This window comes from Lissotriton helveticus, chromosome 11, assembly GCF_964261635.1.
Source record: "Lissotriton helveticus chromosome 11, aLisHel1.1, whole genome shotgun sequence".
NCBI lineage: Eukaryota > Metazoa > Chordata > Amphibia > Caudata > Salamandridae > Lissotriton > Lissotriton helveticus.
In genome coordinates this window covers 1,065,696,646-1,065,716,064 of record NC_136072.1, presented here as the reverse complement: position 1 = coordinate 1,065,716,064, position 19,419 = coordinate 1,065,696,646, and the positions used below count along the sequence as shown (strand labels likewise).

At 50.3% G+C, this 19,419-nt stretch overlaps 1 protein-coding gene across 2 annotated transcripts in view; it reads left to right on the top strand.

Annotated features, from left to right (window-relative positions):
* The first annotated feature begins 13,881 nt into the window (after window positions 1-13,881).
* RILPL1 (Rab interacting lysosomal protein like 1) overlaps window positions 13,882-19,419 on the top strand; it is a 98,069-nt gene continuing 92,531 nt past the window's right edge. Inside the window, exon 1 of one of the 2 annotated variants that reach the window (XM_078667610.1) lies at window positions 13,882-14,407. In XM_078667610.1, coding sequence (XP_078523736.1) covers window positions 13,928-14,407 — 480 coding nt within the window. In that variant the 5' untranslated portion in view covers window positions 13,882-13,927. The remainder of the gene's footprint in view (window positions 14,408-19,419) is intronic. The other variant, XM_078667609.1, reaches the window with a different exon arrangement.

Genomic DNA, 19,419 nt, shown 5'->3' with positions numbered 1-19,419 from the left:
CTGCAGAAACATGTCGACCTGAACATCCAGTCAGTAGCTATTTGTTGAACCTACTGACCCTTTGCACACATATTGTTTTTATCCATTGGTAGTGGACGGCTATCGAATAAAGTGTTTTTTGCGTTCACTCTCCAATTTTAAAACAGAGCACTTTTCTTATCACTCACATTTTTTCATGCACTGCTTTCAGTTACCAACTTACGCCAGCTGTTAACCGTATTAGTCCCAACACAAACTGGGTTAGTCATTTCACAACTAGATTTTGGTGAAGTGGTAACAACATGGACTCTCCACTCTGTGAAGTGGCCCAGATGATGGAAAAGGCGGTACAGTTCGAGTAACGGTAAACATCCTTTACAACGCAACTTTTACTATGCAGTGCCTTTACGACGCAACTTTTACAACGCAAACCATTACAACGCATTGCGCTGGGGGGCGCTCTAGGATAGGGAATAGGTTTAATGTACTATGCAACACCTTCCCTACTATCCACGGGGACTGGAGTTGGAATAGTAAATTAAACTATTCACTATCCAGCGCCCCAAAGCACTATGCGTTGTAATGGTATGCGTTGTAAAACTTGCGATGTAAAGGTAGGCGTTGTAAAAGTATGCGTTGTAACGTCATACATCCCGAGTAACTGATGGAATCTTTTTCACACTGTGGAATATCCTGTTGTATGCCGTACTAATATATAGGATGTACACTAGGAGCTAGTCAGGACACACATAGGCAACTGAGTTGTTTTCTGTGCAGACCCACAGTTATTCTTTCGTAGTTTACATGTTCTGTTTAGGGGGCTGTAACTGTGTTTAGGTCTTTAAATATCCTCTTGGACCCTCTTCTCACCGTTTTTTTGTTATTAATTCCGAAACATTCCCATAGTTTAAATGGTTCAGCTGAAGTGCCATTCAGGGAGTTTCCAGGTGCTGTGAAACCAAGAGAGAGGCAAACAGCTAACCAAGCCTTCTCACCAGGGTGCCTACTGCCTGAAAGAAATGCAAATGTGCGCAACTGGTTAGTTTGTGAATGGTGCTTGGGAGCCGTACTGGCTTTCATTTATGGAATCATTTGACGCTTTGTGATCACAAAGATTTATTATTTTTGAGTGGAATTGCGAGGCAGCTGCCACCTGAGCTGTGAAGTGTGTGCTTTTTTTTTTCACAACTAGTTTATTGGTGAAGATGAGCATATGAAATATAGTGGCAGCCCACAGTCAGGACTACACCACCAAACATTACGATACAATCACAGCACTTAACCAAGTGTCCAAGCAAGGAGATGATGCAATTAAGGATACCGGAAAACAGTCACCCCACCTTCACCTTATATTGCTACCTACCCACCCAACTCCCCGATCCCACCCGGAACCCACCCGAACCCCATGCATGTGTGTACTAACCGTAACGATGTAAGATAATGACGTGGGTAATGTGCGTGGACATGGGCCCTGCCAGCCAGTACGGGGCTAGAGGTCCTCCTCAGGCTCCACTGGAGGGTCCAGTGTTAGATCTCTATAGTCTGCCCACCTCTTCCAAATCTTAAAGTGTTTGCGGGGGCATCCTCGCGCCTCAAATATAGGTCTCTCCAGGCCCATACAGAAGTCCATACCAGCCTTCCATGCAGTCAGGGGGGGGGGGCGCACATTCTTCCACGCTCGGGCCAGGTCCCTTTTAGCCACCACCAGCCCCAGTAGGAGCAGGTGCCGCTTATAAATATTGCCACCAACCCCTTCCAGGACGTGCAACAGACCCAGACGGTGAGTACGGGGGAGGGTCCAGCCCAACACCTCAGACAGACAGCCCCAAACACCCCTCCAGAAGCCAACCAGCCTAGGGCACGACCACAGTGTATGAAGTAGCGTACCCACCTCAGCCCCACACCGCAGACATTCCGGGGACCCAATCAGGCCCGCCTTCCACAGACGCTCTCGGGTATAGTATGCCCTATGGAGAATTTTGAATTGGATGAGTCGGAATCGCATTGCGATAGCCGCCCCCCTCGGGGATTCCAAGGCCTCTCGCCAGTCGTCTTCGTCCAAGGGGCCGAGGTCAACTTCCCAAGTCGCCTTCAGTGAGAGAAGAGTAGAGGAGCAGTGGGTGACCATGGTTTGATAAATGCGCGATACTTTTTTGTCCCCAAGATCACCCATGAAGACCTTCGCCTCGATCGGGCTAAAGTCAGGGAGTGAGTCAAGGTTGGCAATGCTGGGCGTCAGCGCATGTCGGAACTGAAGGTACCGGAAAAATTGAGATTGGGGCATATCAAATTCGGCACTAAGGGCCTGAAAGGATTTGAGCGACGTACCAGACATCACTTGACCTAGCTGCGAGATACCTATCGCATCCCAGCCATCAAAGCCTGGCAATTTAGAGAGTTCAGGCAGCATGCCGTTCCGCCATAAAGGTGTTTCAGCGGTCAGTCGGCCCCACCAGCCCACGCGACGCAAGGCCTGTCGCCATATAGCAAACACGAGTCTGGTAACCCTTGGCAGCGAGGTACGCAGTCGGGGTGAGTATAGGATGGTATGGAGCGAGTTATCGCCCATCAAAGCACGCTCTAGGGCATAGGCCGGGTCCCCACCGTCACAGTACCACCATTCGTTCAGAATAAGGAGGTGAGCGGCCTGGTAGTACGACTGCAGATCCGAGGTGGCCAGGCCCCCACAGTAGGTGGATAGAAAGCATGTGCGCAATGCCACCCGAGCAGGGCCTCCCGCCCAGAGAAAGCGGCCCAGCACTGAGTTGACCTGTTTGAACCACCGAGGTGGAATAGGATACGGATGGTTTTGCAACTGGTAGAGTAGGCGCGGGAGCGCAACCATCTTGAAAATGGCAGATCGGCCAAAGATTGTCAGGGGCATTCGAGACCAAGTTTTGACGTCCGACTGAACTCGTTCCCAGACGGGCTGCAGGTTACGGTCCCAGGCAGTGTCAGCCGAGTCCGAGAGAAACACTCCGAGGTATTTCAGCCCATTCGTGGCCACTCGCAATCCCGAGGCCCAAGGGTCTGTCACCGGGTCCCCTGATAGCACCCACAGGGTGGACTTGTGGATATTGAGATACAAGCCCGAGGCCTCTCCAAAGTGGTGCATGATCTCCAAGACACGTGGGCCCGAGCGTTGCAAATCAGTGAGGAAAAAGAGGACATCATCCGCGTATAGCGCGATCTTGTCCGACAGGGTAGTGTTCCATACAAAGCCCCGTATCTGTGCATCCTGGCGCACTCTCGCCGCCAAGGGCTCCATGGCCAGCGCAAAAAGATAGGGGGAGAGCGGGCAGCCCTGCCTGGTCCCTCGGCCTATGCGGAATGTCTCTGACACCGCCCCGGCGACCCGCACCGAGGCTGTAACATCAGTGTAGAGGAGCTTTATATAGGAGAGGAAGACCGGGCCTAAGTTGAGCCAAGATAGCAAAGTAAATAGGTAGGACCAGCCAACCGAGTCGAAGGCCTTGTTGATATCGGCCAGCAACAACGCCGCCTGGCCCCCCAGGGCTCCAACAGCGTCGATCGCCGCCTGCGCACGCCTGATATTGTGTCGCGTCGCCCTTCGGGGCATAAAGCCTGCCTGGTCAGAATGGACTAAGGCAGTAATGTGTGGAGCCAAACGGTTCGCTAGGGCCTTGGCCAGTATCTTAGCCTCAGTATTGATTAAGGAGATGGGCCTATAGGAATCATGGCTATCTGGGGGCCTGCCAGGCTTCTGAAAGACCACTATTTCCGCATGGCGCCAGTCCGGTGGCAGTAGACCCCGGGTACGGGCCGCTTCCAGCGCTCGGCGGTAGTGCGATCCCAGCTGCACATGGAATCTTTTAAAAAACTCGCACGGGTAGCCGTTTGGTCCAGGGGCCTTACCGGCGCTGAGTTGCCCCAACGCGTCTCCCAGTTCCTCCGCCGTGAGGGGTGCATCCAGGGCCTCCCTGGTCTCGTCCGACACCGGCACCGGTGGGAACTCCTCGAAGAAACGGGCTAGGTCGCCCTCAGGCAATTGGTCACGTGGGGCATACTGGTCTGTAAAGTACGTGGCGAAGCTTGCCGCCAATTCGTTTGGGTCGGTTAGAACGTCTCCGTTGTCGTTCGTGAGACCCGGTAGTGCGAGGGGCTGGAAATTGTGTTGGCACAATCTATGGAGCATGGAACACGACTTGTCCCCCCATTGATACACCCTACTTCTGGTGGCGAGCCACGCCTGTTTGGCTTCGTCTAGCAATAGGGACGCATATGATTGCTGTGCCTGCAGGAGCAGCCGCAGATCCACCCCATCACCACCGGTACTGTGTTCATGTTCGAGGGTCGCCACTCGGGCAGCAGCCTCCACAGTTTGTTCTCGTCGCTGTCGACGGGCCGCCGAGCACCATGCAATATCGACTCCCCGTATAGTAGGTTTCATAGCCTCCCACACCACACCTACATCGGCACCCTCCACTAGGTTCTCCCGCCAATAATGGTCAATAGTCTCTCGTAAGTGCTTAGCGTAAGCCGGTTTAAGGAGATGCCACGAGGACATCCTCCATCTAAACGGCTGCCGTTTCCGATGGAGATCTATTTTAACCGAAACCGGGGAGTGGTCGGACAGGCCCCTTGGCAAGATGTCAGCGCCCTTCACCCTACACAAATATTCTCCAGGCAAAAACATATAGTCCAACCGCGAGAACGAGCCATGCACTGCCGAAACATACGTATAGTCTTGGGTTACAGGGTGCATATGTCGCCAAGCATCCACCCAGCCTAGCCCCTCACTCATGGCATGCAATCTGGTGGGCGGAAGGGAGGGGGGGGTGGTGCCAGTCACCTCCTGACGTCTCCGGCGATCCACACTCACGTCCATCACGTCATTCCAATCACCCCCAACCACTGCCAGTGATCCAGAGATATCCTCCCATACCGCAAACAGCCGCTCAGCCAGGGCCCACTGCAGGGGAGGGGGGGCGTACACACTTCCAAACACCACCGGCTCCGTGCCCACCATGCCTTTAACAAACAGGTAGCGGCCCTGAGGATCCACCCACTGCTTCTCGTGCACATACGCCACCCTGCGGTGTATCAGTATAGCCACTCCCCTGGATCCTCTGGAGAACCCCGCGTGGAAGACCTGCTGATATCCAAATCTCTGTAGGCCCAGTGCCTTAGTGCCCATCATGTGAGTCTCTTGAAGTAGTAATACATCTGCCGCTTCCCTCTTCCCCCATCGCAACACCGCCCCCCGTTTAATCTTGTCCAACAATCCTCTGACATTCCACGTAACCACCCGCATAAAGTCCACAGGGAGTCGGTCGATCGATTCAGCCATAGTCAATCGGAGTCCACCATAAAAGCCCCCCAGGCCCGCACCACCCGCCACACACCACACAAAGCATCATTTTGGTACACACATGCATTACGCTAACTACCCCGAGAAAAACTACCAACCCCTTCGTCCCATGAACTGCAACAGATCCCTCCCCCAACTCAGCAGTCGCAACCCCGACCGCCCGCATCCCGCCTCCCCCCACCCTATACCTCAATGAACTATGAAGTACCTGTCGCGGCATGGGTAGTCTCGAGCCCAAAACCGAGGGCCCGGGCCCATCCACACCAATGGATCCCAACATCCCAAGCAGAAAAACCATAAACACACCCCCCTCCCCTTGACATCCCACTCACAACTAGGGGGGTGGTAGCCCTTATATCGCAGTCCCCAAGTCCCAAACCCACCCAAGAACTCTCCCCCCAAGCAGGAGAGCAAAACAGTACTATCTCAAAGCTGCACAGTGATCAGTAGTGCACAGGTCACAAGCGACTCAGCGCACCCAGCCCGGAGTCTCAGCATTTCTAGCAATAAATGGGAGCCGAGGCTCCGGAGACTTCAGTGATCTGTTCCCGACTGCTCCGAGTCCTCTGGTCTGCCAGCGTCCAGTGAGCCATCCACCGAGGCCGCACGCCTGCGTGATTTAGAGCGTTTGGACCGCCCATTCTGTGTCGTTCGGTCTCTTTGCGCCCGCGGTGAACCCTCAGGGGTGCCTGGATGAAGTCCTGGCTGAGGATTCGGTCTGACCCGCACTGTTTCATCCGTCCACTTGAAAAGGTCTTCCGGGGTATCAAAAAACAATGTCCGAGACTGGAATATCACCCTCAGGCGCGCCGGGTACAGCAGGGAGTATTGTAGCTTAAGACCTCTCAGCTTGGCCTTAGCCGCCACAAAAGACTGGCGCCGTTGCTGCACAAGTCTAGTGTAATCAGGGAAAATCATGATCTTTTGACTTTCAAACAGGAGGGTTTCCTTGGATCTGGCTTCCCTCAGTATAGCGTCCCTGTCGTGGTAATTTAACAGCCTAGCGATCACCGCCCTAGGCCGCTCGCCCTCAGGCGGCCTCTGTGTCAGGGCGCGGTGTGCTCTTTCGATAACAAAGCAGGTAGACAGCGACCCCGGGGGCATCCATGATTCCAGCCACTGTGTGAGAAACTGCTCCATGTTGCCTTTGGCACAGTTCTCTGGAAAGCCGAGAAAACGGAGGTTGTTACGCCGTGCCCGCCCTTCAGCATCCTCCACCCGGAGCGCTGTGGTCCGCTGCGCGTCCTCCATCGCCGCCATTCTCTTCTTCAGGGCACCTACATCTTCTTCCACCACTGATACCCTGGACTCGGCCTCCGTGATTCGTGCCACTGCGTTCCTAAGATCCTGGCGCAACAGGGTTACGTCTGCGCCAACTGCCCCTATCTTTGCGTCCAGCATGTCTCGCGACTGAGTTATAGCCGCCATAAGGGCTGTATTGTCCGGTCCTCCTCCTGATGGACCACCCCCCGATGATCCAGGGCCCCCACCGGGGCCAGTAAATTTGTCGATGGTCACCTGCTTGGTGGATCCACCACCTCCCCTGGTCATGTTCGCCCGGGTGGATGAGGGCCACTAGGGTCGCCGGTCCACAGTCAGGGAGACCCGAAGGAAGCCTCTCCGGTAAGGTCCGGTGGCAGTTGAGAATTAGAGGGGGGGGGCAGGCTTCAGCCACTTCCCCCAGGAACAGCCCCCCCAGCCGCCGCTGACCAGGGCCCCCCCGTGGCCCACGTTGCTTGTCAGGAGGTGCGAGGACTCCCAGCGTCCTGCACTGCTAAGCCAATAATGTCGCGGAATAGTGGGCCCGGGGGGTGGGGGGGGGGGGGCCGGGGAGGGCCACTACTCACAGTTGCTGCTCGCCGGGCCGGTCGCCCTACGTCTGGCCGCCTCCAATCAGGGTCTCCAGGGGATACCAGTCACTCCTCTAGGCCGCCGGCCCCGGCCCGACACGAGGCCGCGAAAATTGAGGTCCCGGCTGCGCCAGGTCACCAGGCCGCCTCCGCTGCCACAGTCCACTCGTGGCGCCTGTGCCTCTCTCCGGCCCAGCCTGGCCCCGGGTGAAGGACCGTCTGAAGTATCACGGCCTCAGGGACAGCCAACACCGCTGCCGCTCCCGGGCCAGGCAGCGCACCCTGTCGCGTCGCCAAAATCGAGGCCCCGGCTGCTCCGCGACCACCAGGCCGCACCTCGCCCCTCTCTGCTCGGTTCTGTCCGGGGGCACGAAATCACCCCTGAGCCCACCGGATGACACCCGGCGCCTGTAGAAACATCCGTCGCTATCCGGGAGTGGGTTTGTGGGCTTGGGGACAGGATAATTCGTCGGATAATCGGCGGGCCGGCGGGAGCTCTAGCAAGCTGCGACCGCCATCTCCGCTCGCGTAGCCACGCCCCCCGAAGTGTGTGCTTTTAATGGACAATTTAGATTTTTCACAGCCTGCTGGGCAGAAAATCTGGATTTTATTAAAGACACAGAGGCTAAGATTATGCAATCTCCTTTATTGCGTAGCTCACAGCAGCAACAATGAAAAGGTCTAGAACTTGAATAAAAATTCCAATAGGGCATATAGTCCATGAGCACGCAGTAGCCTTCCTTCTTTGTGCAGCGAACAAGATAACTTTAGAAATAACTTAGAGGACTTTGAAGCCAACATTAAACTTTAGAGAACTTAATGAAGTCATCACAACGACCTTTTGAAGCAACTAATCTGAAAGAGAAGAAGAACAAAAGGGTAAAAAACATTCCCAGGGTGGGAGCAAAAGAGGTGGGATAATCTTAGCCTCCGTGTCTTTAATAAAATCCAGATTTTCTGCCCAGCAGGCTGTGAAAAATCTAAATTGTATGGCATTACCGGAGGCCAATATTATGCAAGTTCAAAGTGTGTTCAAAACATTATCAATAACATTTGATACTGGTTTAAAGTAACATCTCTTAAAAATACATTCATTAGACCGATCCGCAGCCTTAAGGATATCTTGGAGACCACCACCCAACATTAAAGCTTTGGAAGCTGAAGCATCTCTAAGAGAATGAGCGCCAAGAATTGAAACATCAATACCAGCTTCCTTCATAACATCTTTAACCCATCTAGCTAAAGTGGGGGAGGAAACCGCTCTATGAGGAAACCTGGGGGATATAATCAATTGATCTACAGATCCCCTTAGGCCTAGAGTCCTACTCTCATATTCCAACAGGCACTTCACCACACACAAATTTTCATTCTGAGGGAAGAAAGGGTAGAAAACAGAGGTTGACATAGTTTTAGTTCATCTTTTGATGAAAAAACAAACTCCCTCAGGTTGAAAAGCTCTAGTGGAGATATCCAAGGCTTTAACATCCGAGGTACGTCTGAAAGAGACAAGGCAGAGTAGAACAGTCAGTTTATAGGACAATCTCTTCAGAGAGAGCGTATAATTATGTCCCCAAGAGGTAATTAGTCTGAGGACAACTCTCACGTCCCAAAGAGCAGAGTATTTTGGTAAAGGAGGGTTCAAAACATGCATACTCCTCATAAGTTTTTTGGTCAATAGGTTTTGGCCTACCGAGGTCCGATAGGCTAGGCCCGAAGCGAAGATTTCAGCTAAAAAATTCAGAACCTGGACTACATCAGCTGAAATGGGATCATAACTCCGTAGAAGGCACCAGCAATCCCATTTATGCCAAGCCAATCTATAGGCTTTCCTTGTACCAGGGGCCCATGATTCTGACACGAGATTGAAAGCGCCCTCCGAAAGTCCTGGGAGGTGCCATTGTCTCCTGAAATCTTCCAGGCCATCAGAGACAGGATGCCCTGAAGAACGAGAGGGTGAGACTCCCCGTAAGGTCCTGTCACCAATTCTTCGAAAGTAGGGATGAGGATTGGAAAATCCACACTCATTTCCAGCAGGATGGGGAACCACGCCTGAGATCTCCAGAGAGGTGTTATTACCACTAGGGATTCCCCGTTCCTCCGAACTTGAACAAGGAGGCGTGGCAGCATGGCAAAAGGAGGGAATGCATAAGGTCTCAGACCAAGCCAGTTCTGAAAGAAAGCGTCTATTCCCAAGGCCAGGGGGTCGGGCCTCCAGCTGAAAAACTTGGGTAGCTGTGTATTGACACGGTCCGCAAAGAGGTCTATTCCAAAGGGACCCCAAAGAGACTGGATGGTAAGAAAAATGTTCCTGTCTAGCCTCCAGTTGCTGGAATCCACGAAATTCCTGGAGAACCAGTCTGCCACCCCATTGCTCAATCCGGGAATGTGCTCGGCAACTACTGAGATGCCCTTGTTGAGGCAGTAAGCCCAGAAGTTATGGTTAGGTCCGAAAGACCTTTTGAATGGGGACCCCCCCATTTTGTTCACGTATCTCACAGCGGAAACGTTGTCCATGCGGAGCACGACCGAACATTTCATCAGATCCTTGGTAAAGCTCTGGACTGCAAATGAACCTGCCGGCAGTTCTAGGCAGTTGATATGTAGATCCTTCTCCTGTGGGGTCCATAGTCCCCCCCCGTTGAAGAATCGCCGCACGTGGCGCTCCAACCCTCTAGGCTCGCGTCTGAATGTATGACTAAGTCTGGTTCTTCCCCAAAGATCGCTCTCCCGTTCCAGGCTTCTGCGTTTCTCAACCACCACATTATTTCTTTCCTGGAATCTGTATCCAGACAAACTATTTGAGAATAGGATGGATTCATCCTGAGGGCTTTGGCTTTGACCCTCTGAAGCGCCCGATAATACAGTGGACCCGGGTATATCGCTTGGATAGTTGAGGACAAAAGGCCCAGTATCCTTACCAGAGTTTTCAGGGGAAAAGAACGAACCTTCAAAACCTTCCTTAGTTCCTTTCTGAGTTTCCTGACTTTCTCCCCGGGAAGCTTAAATTCCGCTTGGATTGTATCTACCGAAAAGCCTAAGAATTGAGTGATCTGTGCCGGAGTCGTGAAGGACTTCTTTGTGTTTATAACAAACCCTAGGTGTTCCAAAAGATTCATCGCGAGGGTTATGTGTTGTGAAGCGACCTTCTTGGACTGGGCCATTATTAGGATGTCGTCGAGATAAGGAGTCAACCTTACTCCCTTGTTCCTCAGCCACCCCGCTATTGGGCGAAGGACCTTGGTGAAACACCAAGGAGCCGATGAAAGGCCGAAGGGGAGGCTGCAAAACTGCCACAGTCTGTCCTCCCAAAAGAATTGGAGAAATTTCTGATGAGGGGGCCAGATGAGAATAGTCAAGTAAGCATCTTTGACGTCTAGGCGGGTAAGCCAGTCCCCTTTCCTCAGAACATCTCTGAGCAGGTGGATCCCCTCCATTTTGAAATGGTAGTAAACCACCCACTGGTTCAGCTCCTTTAAATTTATAACAGGTCTCATCTTTTTGTCTTTTTTCCCTACCAGAAAGACATTGCTGACGAAGCCAATTTCTTCTGCTTCCCTGATTGCACCTTTGGCAAATAAATCTTTTACCTCCTGGGACACTAAGGCGGAGTCCTTTTCCGAGAAGCGAATTTCCCGTGGGAATCCCTTCTGGATAGGCAAATCTATGAATTCTATTTTGTAACCTCTGACGGTGTCTAGTACCCAAGGGTCCTGAGTCACCCTGTTCCAGTTCCCAGAGAAAAGGGCTAGTCTCCCACATACCTTTATAGGGGTATCTGAAGGGTCTTTGGATGTTCTTACCTGTTGAAAAGCCTCTTGCCTTCCTTTCACCTCTGAATCCCCTTCCTCAGAACCTCTGCCTTTGGGGAAAGAAGGACAATTGGGAGCCAAATGCGGATTGGGAGGATCTTCCTCACCGTCCCGCAAAGGGTCTTGTGGAAAAATTTCCACGGCCGGGGAATTGACCCCGCATCCCCCCGGCCCTGGAAAAAACTTGATTATTAAATACTTTCTTAATATCCTTCTGGGATTTCTGGATGGAGTTAAAAACTCCCATGTATTTTGCCATTTCCCTGATTAATTCCCCCCGAAAAGAAGGCCCTATCAGGATGCACCTCCTTCCTTGTTAAATAGTTCAGCCAGCTTGGGGACAATCTTGAGAAGTATGCTTTTGCGTCTTTCGTTAGAAAGAGCAGTGTTTGCGTTGCCCAGGAGGCATATAGCCCTTTGCGCCCACTGTCGCAGCTTCTTCGGGTCAATGGGAAAGTCAGAAATGTATGCTCCTTCTGCCAATTCAAACATTTTGGTCAGGGGGCCTGTGATATCCAGCAGTCTGTCTTGGCAGGACTTGAGGCCCTTATCGAGTCCCCTCCTCGGGTCCTTCCCCGTCTTGGCAATAAAAGCCACTACCTTGCTGTCCAACTCAGGGGTCACAGCTATTTTGTCGGGGAAGGAGGGGCGGGGACACTCAAATCTGAGGCGAGCCCTGACCTCCTTTGGCATCTCTTTACGGAGCCAAAAGGACAAATATTCACCAATATGTTGGGACGGAGTCCATTCTGGGGAGAGGGGGTGCTTGATGAGGAGCGGGTCAAACATATGTTCCCCGAAGGGGTCAAGTATACCCATTTTCAACCCTGAGGCCCCTGATGCCTCACCAGAGAGATCTCTCGCCTTCCTCTTCGTCGGAGTTAAAATCCGAGGAGCAAGAGAGGTCAATTTCATCCTCGATCCCATCGTCCCTATCAATGGGGATAGGAAGGCTCGGGCCTCTGAACTGCCCATCCATCATGCTCGAGGCACAAACATTGTCACCGCCAGAGCGTGAGTCCAGAAATACGGTTTTAGAGCTTCTGTTTTTTTTAGCATTTTCAGGGGGATTTACAGCAATCTGCCTTTTCCTTTGGCTCGTTGAAGCATCAGCAGGTTCCCCCTGGACTCTCATAGGTGGCCAGCCTGATTTTGACAGGGTCTCAAATTTTTTATTAATGGTGTCGTCGAGAGACCCGATTACCCTATCTATGGCCTTATTAATGACGCCCTCCAATTTATCTTCCATGGTGGAGGTAGAAGGATCAGAAGTCATAATGGGAAAAAAACGAGGTCTGGAGAGGTAATCAGTAATGGATAGTAACTGTCAAAGGCAGGAATGTTGGCAACAAAATGGATGTTGCGTAGTTATGGTAACAGGTGAGTCATCTAAGGAGTTTTCCTCTAATACATGAAAGTCCTTTGTCCATTTGTACTATAAGGGGTTGATTGTCCCTTTTCTATTTTGTCAGTGTACTCTTTTTTTTATTATGCAGGAAAACGCGGTGCGCACTTTGGCAGGAGAATCGCGAGCAGAATCAGCCGGGGAAGTAAGGTAAGGCCGCGCTCGAGTGAACGCGTGTGAGGCCGAAACTAGGGAGAGTCTCCGCGTGCAGCGCGGAGATCCCTGTTGATTTCCGGTCCCATGGTGACACAGCGCGGCCCTCCGCTCTCCATGAGAAGCCGCATGGTCACCATGGAGACGGGAGGAGCACGCTGAGTACGGGATCTGTGTTTGAAAGACACCGGTCCCGCTCGACGAAGGGCCGGCGTTTGAAAGACGCCGGTCCTTTTCCCAGCTCCCGCTCGGCCTGAAAGAGCCGAGGAGGAGGGCGAGAAGAGGGTGCGGGCGGGGAAAAGGTCTCCGTCCGCACTCGGGGAAAAGAAATACGGCAGTGTCGATCCGATCCTCAAAAGAGAGGCGTGGCACACCAGAATCAAGCCGGCGGGGTCAGGGCTAAAAAAACACGGCGAAAGTGAGTCCTTGAGATTAAAGAACCCGCGAACAGAGGGGCGGGAGAGGAGGAGCAAAGATGAAAAGCATAAATAATAAGCGATATGTAAAAAAAAGTGCTGCTAGAGGACGGGGAGGGAGAGGGTGGGACACACACTCAATTACTAACCTCCCACAGCCCAATATAAACCATACATAAGAGCACGGGCAAACACAGTGCAAAGAGTCAAAGTAGAGTATTTATCTTGTGAGCAGCAGCAACAAAGAAGGAAGGCCACTGCGTGCTCATGGACTATATGCCCTATTGGAATGTTTATTCAAGTTCTAGACCTTTTCATTGTTGCTGCTGTGAGCTACGCAATAAAGGAGATTGCATAATATTGGCCTCCGTGTCATGCATAAAATTATATTTAAAAAATGCATTATGTACATCTGGGCAGTACTAAAATATACATTTTGGAAGCAGCATTTTATCTTAAACCTTTTTGCACGTATTGTAGCAGTCTATCTCATTCCGTGTGCAATGGAGGTTTAAAATAATGACTTACGTGTTCACAGTGGCTGTCGCAGAGTGGGACCTTGTAGCGCCTAAAGTACGAAAGTCACTATTCTCCACTGCACCCACCAAGATTCAAATCGGTGACTCTCCTGGTACATACACACATACCTCCGCAGTGAAGTAACAAATAGATGTTTCATTATTTACTATTTTGCATTTCCCACCGTTTAACCCAACCGTTTATGGTTTATTATAAGCTGCGTGGTTATTTTATATGCATCTACCTGAAGGAGAAAGACAAAAAAAAAGTACATAATATTTTGTTTTTTTAGCCATACATTCGACTCCGCCCCGTGCTCACTGACCCAGCCCCCATTGCATGTCGCATCACAGTTCCCATACTTTTTTCAATGCACTTCTACTGCTGCATTCAGTACAGTAACGGGAAGTTGTTGTCCATTCCATCGCGGCGGGGGCTCTGCTCCTTGACTGACAGGTCCCGCTATGCTGCCAGGACCGCTCTCCAGCAGGAATAGCTCCTTGGCGCCCCGGGTTGCTGTGGGCGCATGCGCAGAGCTGCCCCTATCCTGCAGGATCCGTCCATGGCAGGCTTCCCAAGTCTGTGGGCGCGCATGCGCACTGCTGGCGGGCGCTGGCAGGAACGGTGCCCCGCAACCCAGCGCACCGAGCCCCGCAGCCATGGAGGACGTCCCCGCCCTGGAGAAGCCGGTGGCCGAGCTGACGGTGATGGACGTCTACGACATGGCCTCGTCCGTGGGCCAGGAGTTCGAGCGGCTGATCGACCTGCACGGCTGCGAGGCCATCGGCCGGCTCATGCCGCGGGTGGTGCGGGTGCTGGAGATCCTGGAGGTGCTGGTGAGCCGCAACGCCATGGAGCCCGAGCAGCACGACCTGCGCCTGGAGCTCGAGCGCCTCCGCCTGGAGCGGGTGGAGCGGCAGGAGAAGGACAAGAAGCACCAGAAGGTGGGCGGGGGTTGTTGTGGCTGAGGGTGGGCTGAAGAGGGCCCGGAAGCATCCGAAAGTGGAGTTGGCTGTGGCCTCTAAGCGCTAGCTCAATCAAAATTGAGCTAGCGCTTAGAGGTGGACCACGGATGCTTTAAACTGCACTGGTAGCAAGGAGAGAACAGGGGCAACAGAGGCTGATAGCATGTAGGGCAGTATCAGCTGTACTGCCCTACATGGAACGGGAAGAGGGGGGCACCAGAGGCGGAGGGGCAAGGGAAGTACTGAAAACATCTGTACGTGGGCCAGGAGGTGGCAAGAAGGGCACGGGTCGGAAATGCAGTAGGGAGCATCAAAGAGTTGTACTGGGACTTTGGTGTTGTAATTGTGGAATGGGACAGCGGCTAATAAGGGGAGTGGGTAGAAAGACTGAGGTCAAGTCCGGTGGGCTGGAAAAGTGGAGGCTGGCAGTAGATGGGTTTGACATGGCTATGGCAAGTAGAGATTTGTGCGGGGCTGTGATTGGTATTGGTTGAACTCACCGGGAAGTGGTGGCCCAGGTGTCTTAACTTAGAAACATCTGCACATCATATTTACTTTTCTCAATAGCGGCCCAAATCCGTGATGCAGAATTTGCTTTTCCCTCTCAAAAGCGTTCTTTGTGAACTAATTTTCGGTCAAAGCAGGTTTCTGCAAAGGCCTGATGCAGAGTAGAACGGGGCTATAGTGGCAAATATAAACATTGGACTTGAGTTGGCACTCCCTGGGCACTAATTGGAAAGGGAGCTCAGGTGAGTGAGTGGCTGAGCAGTGCGCACCGAGTGTCTGTAAGAAGGCTTCCCCTCTAAATTACGCCGTTGCACAGTGCGGACAGTTTTGTGTCCTTTGTGACTGAACGTGGGAAGCCACTGGACGCTCTTAGTTACGAGGGCAAGCATTGGAGTGTTATGTGAGATGTGGGAAGAAGCAGCCAGTCTGGTCACACGACACACCTGAGGCTGAGAATGATGTGGGTGAGAGAAACACAGATGCTGCTGTCAGGACACGCATGAGGGGGGAGGGATGAGAAGATTTGCATGAGGGGAAACATCATTTCTAACCATTTAGAGGTATTAAATGAAATAAATACAGACTTTGTTTGATTGTTTTTCGCATTTGACATCAATGTATACTTTGATCGTAGTTTCTACCGGCTTATTCGGTTTTCTCCACATATCTTTTCATTTTACCCTAGCAGAAAATTGACAAAACTTCCACACGCTTTAACATTTTATCCTGGAGATTTTGTCTGCCTCTGGCCATGGGTATGGCTAAAGGCGAGCGACAGGAGCTGGGCTGTGGGGAAGGTCGGGGCAAATGAAGATAGGGTGAGAAGTGGATAGAGTTCGCAGCGAGGGAGAGGGGGAATAGCTTTAAGTATCAGGGATGTGAGTAGCAGTAAACAGATGCAAACAAAAAACACTTGATGGACGGAATGCTGAACAATGTTACCCCAGTATTGAATTCTGGACCTAAATCCATCGTTTTTTTTTGCACATCATGGCATTCCAGTTTAGATCCAGCCATATGCAAATCAGTCTTGACCCTTCTCCCGATTATGTCCAGAACGGGGTCCCATGCTCACCGTGCCACTGGATTCAAGCTAGTTTGGCTGAAATAGGGTGATACCCGAAACCGGTCCCATGATGCTTGTTTCTGGTCTAGGGACTAGGGTGGACCTGGCCTGGCAGTAGGAGGTGGACTGTTCCCGCGAGGAACAGTGTTCTGAACTGGGATGGGGTAGTGAGCAAAATAACAATGGATTTAACTCCGATCTTTTGCCTGAGAATGAATGTTTGATTTGTTCTGAATCCCGTCCATCATTTGTGTGTCTTCAGCTGTAAACAGAGACACAGTCAAGAACGTTATTAGCAATGCAGTTAACCGGGTGATATGACATGCACACATTTGCAAAGCTTTGTGCAGTGCTTCTTCAATTTGTCCGCCCCTATATTTATTTATGCGATTTTATATAGCGCGAACTTTACCCGAAGGTGTCAGAGCGCTTTACATAAGAACCAGTTGAAAAACATAAGGACTTAGGATTACATGCGTTACAAAAAGGATACAAACAGAAAAAAATTGCAAATGTACAAGATGTAAAGTCACACAAGGAGGAGATACAAATGGATATACTCTAAGAGTCACATAGGAATGGTAGAGAGCACAACAGTCTACTGCATATACTAGTGATTAGAGTTATCTCTATATACATAGGGAAGGGATATGACTGGATATACTCTAAAAGTCACATAGGAATGGTAGAGAGCAGAGCGGACTCCTGCATATACTAGTGATTAGAGTTATCTCTATATACATAGGGAAGGAATATGACTGGATATACTCTAAAAGTCACATAGGAATGGTAGAGAGCACAACGGTCTACTGCATATACTAGTGATTAGAGTTATCTCTATATACAAAGGGAAGGGATACGGGTGGATATACTCTGAGTCACATAGGAATGGTAGAGAGTACAAAGGTCTACTGCATATACTAGTGATTAGAGTTATCTCTATATAGCAACTTATCTCTAGAGACAGCATTACACATTTTACAGTTTATCTTTATTGTTTTGACTTTTGGGGTGGGGTGGGGAGTGTTTGAATCTCTTCAAGTAGTTCAATAGTCATACAAGATGCTGCTTTCATAACTGTCCAAATACGCTGTTTCGCGATGCCTACTCGCCCTCATCAGGGAATCGCAAACAACCACTCAGAAGCCTGCGTTGTGCCTGCAAACCAGTCATTTACCTTCCTTTGCATTAACACCCCCGTCTGTAGGAGACGTGGCTCCTATCGATTCATTTGTTTATTAAGTGTAGCGGGAACGCTTGTGACTGCGAGGGGCCCGTAGGCACAGTTCGTCTTTCAGATGGGACGTGAATGGGTGGGTCCTGAGTTACAGCAGGCTGTTAAGTCTGAATCCTCAATAGACTCCTCCAAAGGCTTGGCGTCAATGTTCACAGTTCATCTGTTACATTAGGTACTTGCTTTACCAGCCCAACGTGCTATATCTAATGAATTATGTTCATCGTACTTATTAATGTGTTACACTTTACCTTACCTTTTGATCCTGCTTATAGCGCTATGAGGCACCCCAGTGGAAGCTGGGTGCTATTCATATGTGAAATACAATACTGTATAAGTATGTTGATCGTGATGCCTTAAACACGCCCCCCTGTGCACGTGTGCATCATTCCACTTCTGAGTTTTAATTTAAGACTTTCAGTGAAGCTTTTTCGATTGATTTGACTTTCCATCGCCTCTGTAGTACCACGTGCTGCTTCATGCGACTTTACTACAACTTTATTATTCTGAATGGGCCGTAGATAAACGCGGATGTATGGGGCACTGTTTTTTTGAGGCATCGCTCGTGATTTGCAATGAGGAAGGAATGCTGCAGCGGTCAGCAGTCATCTGACTGGGCTGCCAGTGTGCTTCTGTCTGTCCGATTACTCACATCAGGGGGTTTGCAACTGTGTAAGTGCAGGCTGCATTTACCCTGTGTTTGGCAGGGAATACACCCTTCACTGAGCCAAGGTTTGGAAAGTTCATCAGCAGCCTACGGTTGCTTTTCTGGGCCTGGTGTGTTTTTCTTTTTTTGTTGCAAGGGGCAGGTCTTGGAAAACTTTTTGTATCCCCTGTAACTTTAGAATGCATAATTAGTGGAGAGGGAGAACATATTTGTCTTTTGTGGATTAGTTGTGCACCAGGGTGCAGACACCATGAGTCTTTGAGCCGCTTCAGCAGTCCCAGTGCCAGAACACAACAAAGAAAATAGACATTACATAATGGAAGAGCTTCTCTGAGCAGTAAATAGACTACAGCCTCAGGCCTGCCTGCTCAGCTATTATCAGATTGTTAAGAGGGCAGGTGTGGGTTTTCAGCAAAACACTATCGGTTATGTTAGACATTATTTTTTAATATGCACATTCTTAAAAAACAAGGTGGCTTCTTGGCACTAAAGCTTAAAAGTAACTGACATGGCCCATCCCCGTCAGGGCAAATGTGTTAGCCAGCGTTACATTGGGGTTATCTGGGGATGGGAGGCTGTAGGGTAGTGGCAGCTTCATTCATAAGTGTGGATATTTCTTCAATAATAGATTGCATAGGGTAGGGAGCACCACAGGGTTGTAGTCGCAGTTTCTGAGGACAGTTTTTCAGAAATCTACTTAGAACATTCTGAATATCAAGTTTGAAATACATTGTTAGAAACAAATAGTGAGAAACATTGAGTTCCAAAAGTAAATTAATCTATGCAGTTGTTGGCCAGGCGTGGTGTCACGCCTCCCTGCCGCTGGGGACAGCTGGGCTAGAGGCTTTCTCAGCTGCATGGTTTGAGTCCCCATGGCCAATGATGATGTCCTCATAGAATCTACGCAGCTGTCATTTAAACTGAAAGCATTACGTTATAAAAGGCTCCCATTTTTTATCAAAAAATGTATTTTGTTTTTGGAGCTATTTTCTCTTACTGTTCGCTGCAGCCACTTTCATGGAGTTGCTGCTGCAAAGGTGTGCCACCCCGTGTGCACCGGCTCTGCTTCAGGGTTTCCTTCTGCAAATGTGGGTGCCCTCCTCTACCCATCCTCTAAATCTTTGTTTTCCAACTTTACTTGGATGATAGAGGGGACCCCACATAGACCCCCGTCAGCACCTATATTTGAAAGCAAAGCTTGCGGTTTTGAAACGCAAAGCATCCCCATTCCCAAGTACTCCTTGACTTTTGCCATTACCAGGCATTTACTCCTAAAATAAGTATTATACTTTTAAAATCTGTCACATTTAAACAAAGTAATATGACATTGCTTTTAATTCTTTAGTTTTGAGGGAATTTATTTGAAAAGTTCTTGCTTTCAAAAAATATTTTCTTTTTTTTTTTTTTTTTAATTTAAAAAAAAAACTTTTATTGGCATCAGCATGAATATACAAAAACATACAAAAATATATATATAGGTGGAGTGTACATTTAGCCATTTTTTGTGTCTACAGTCC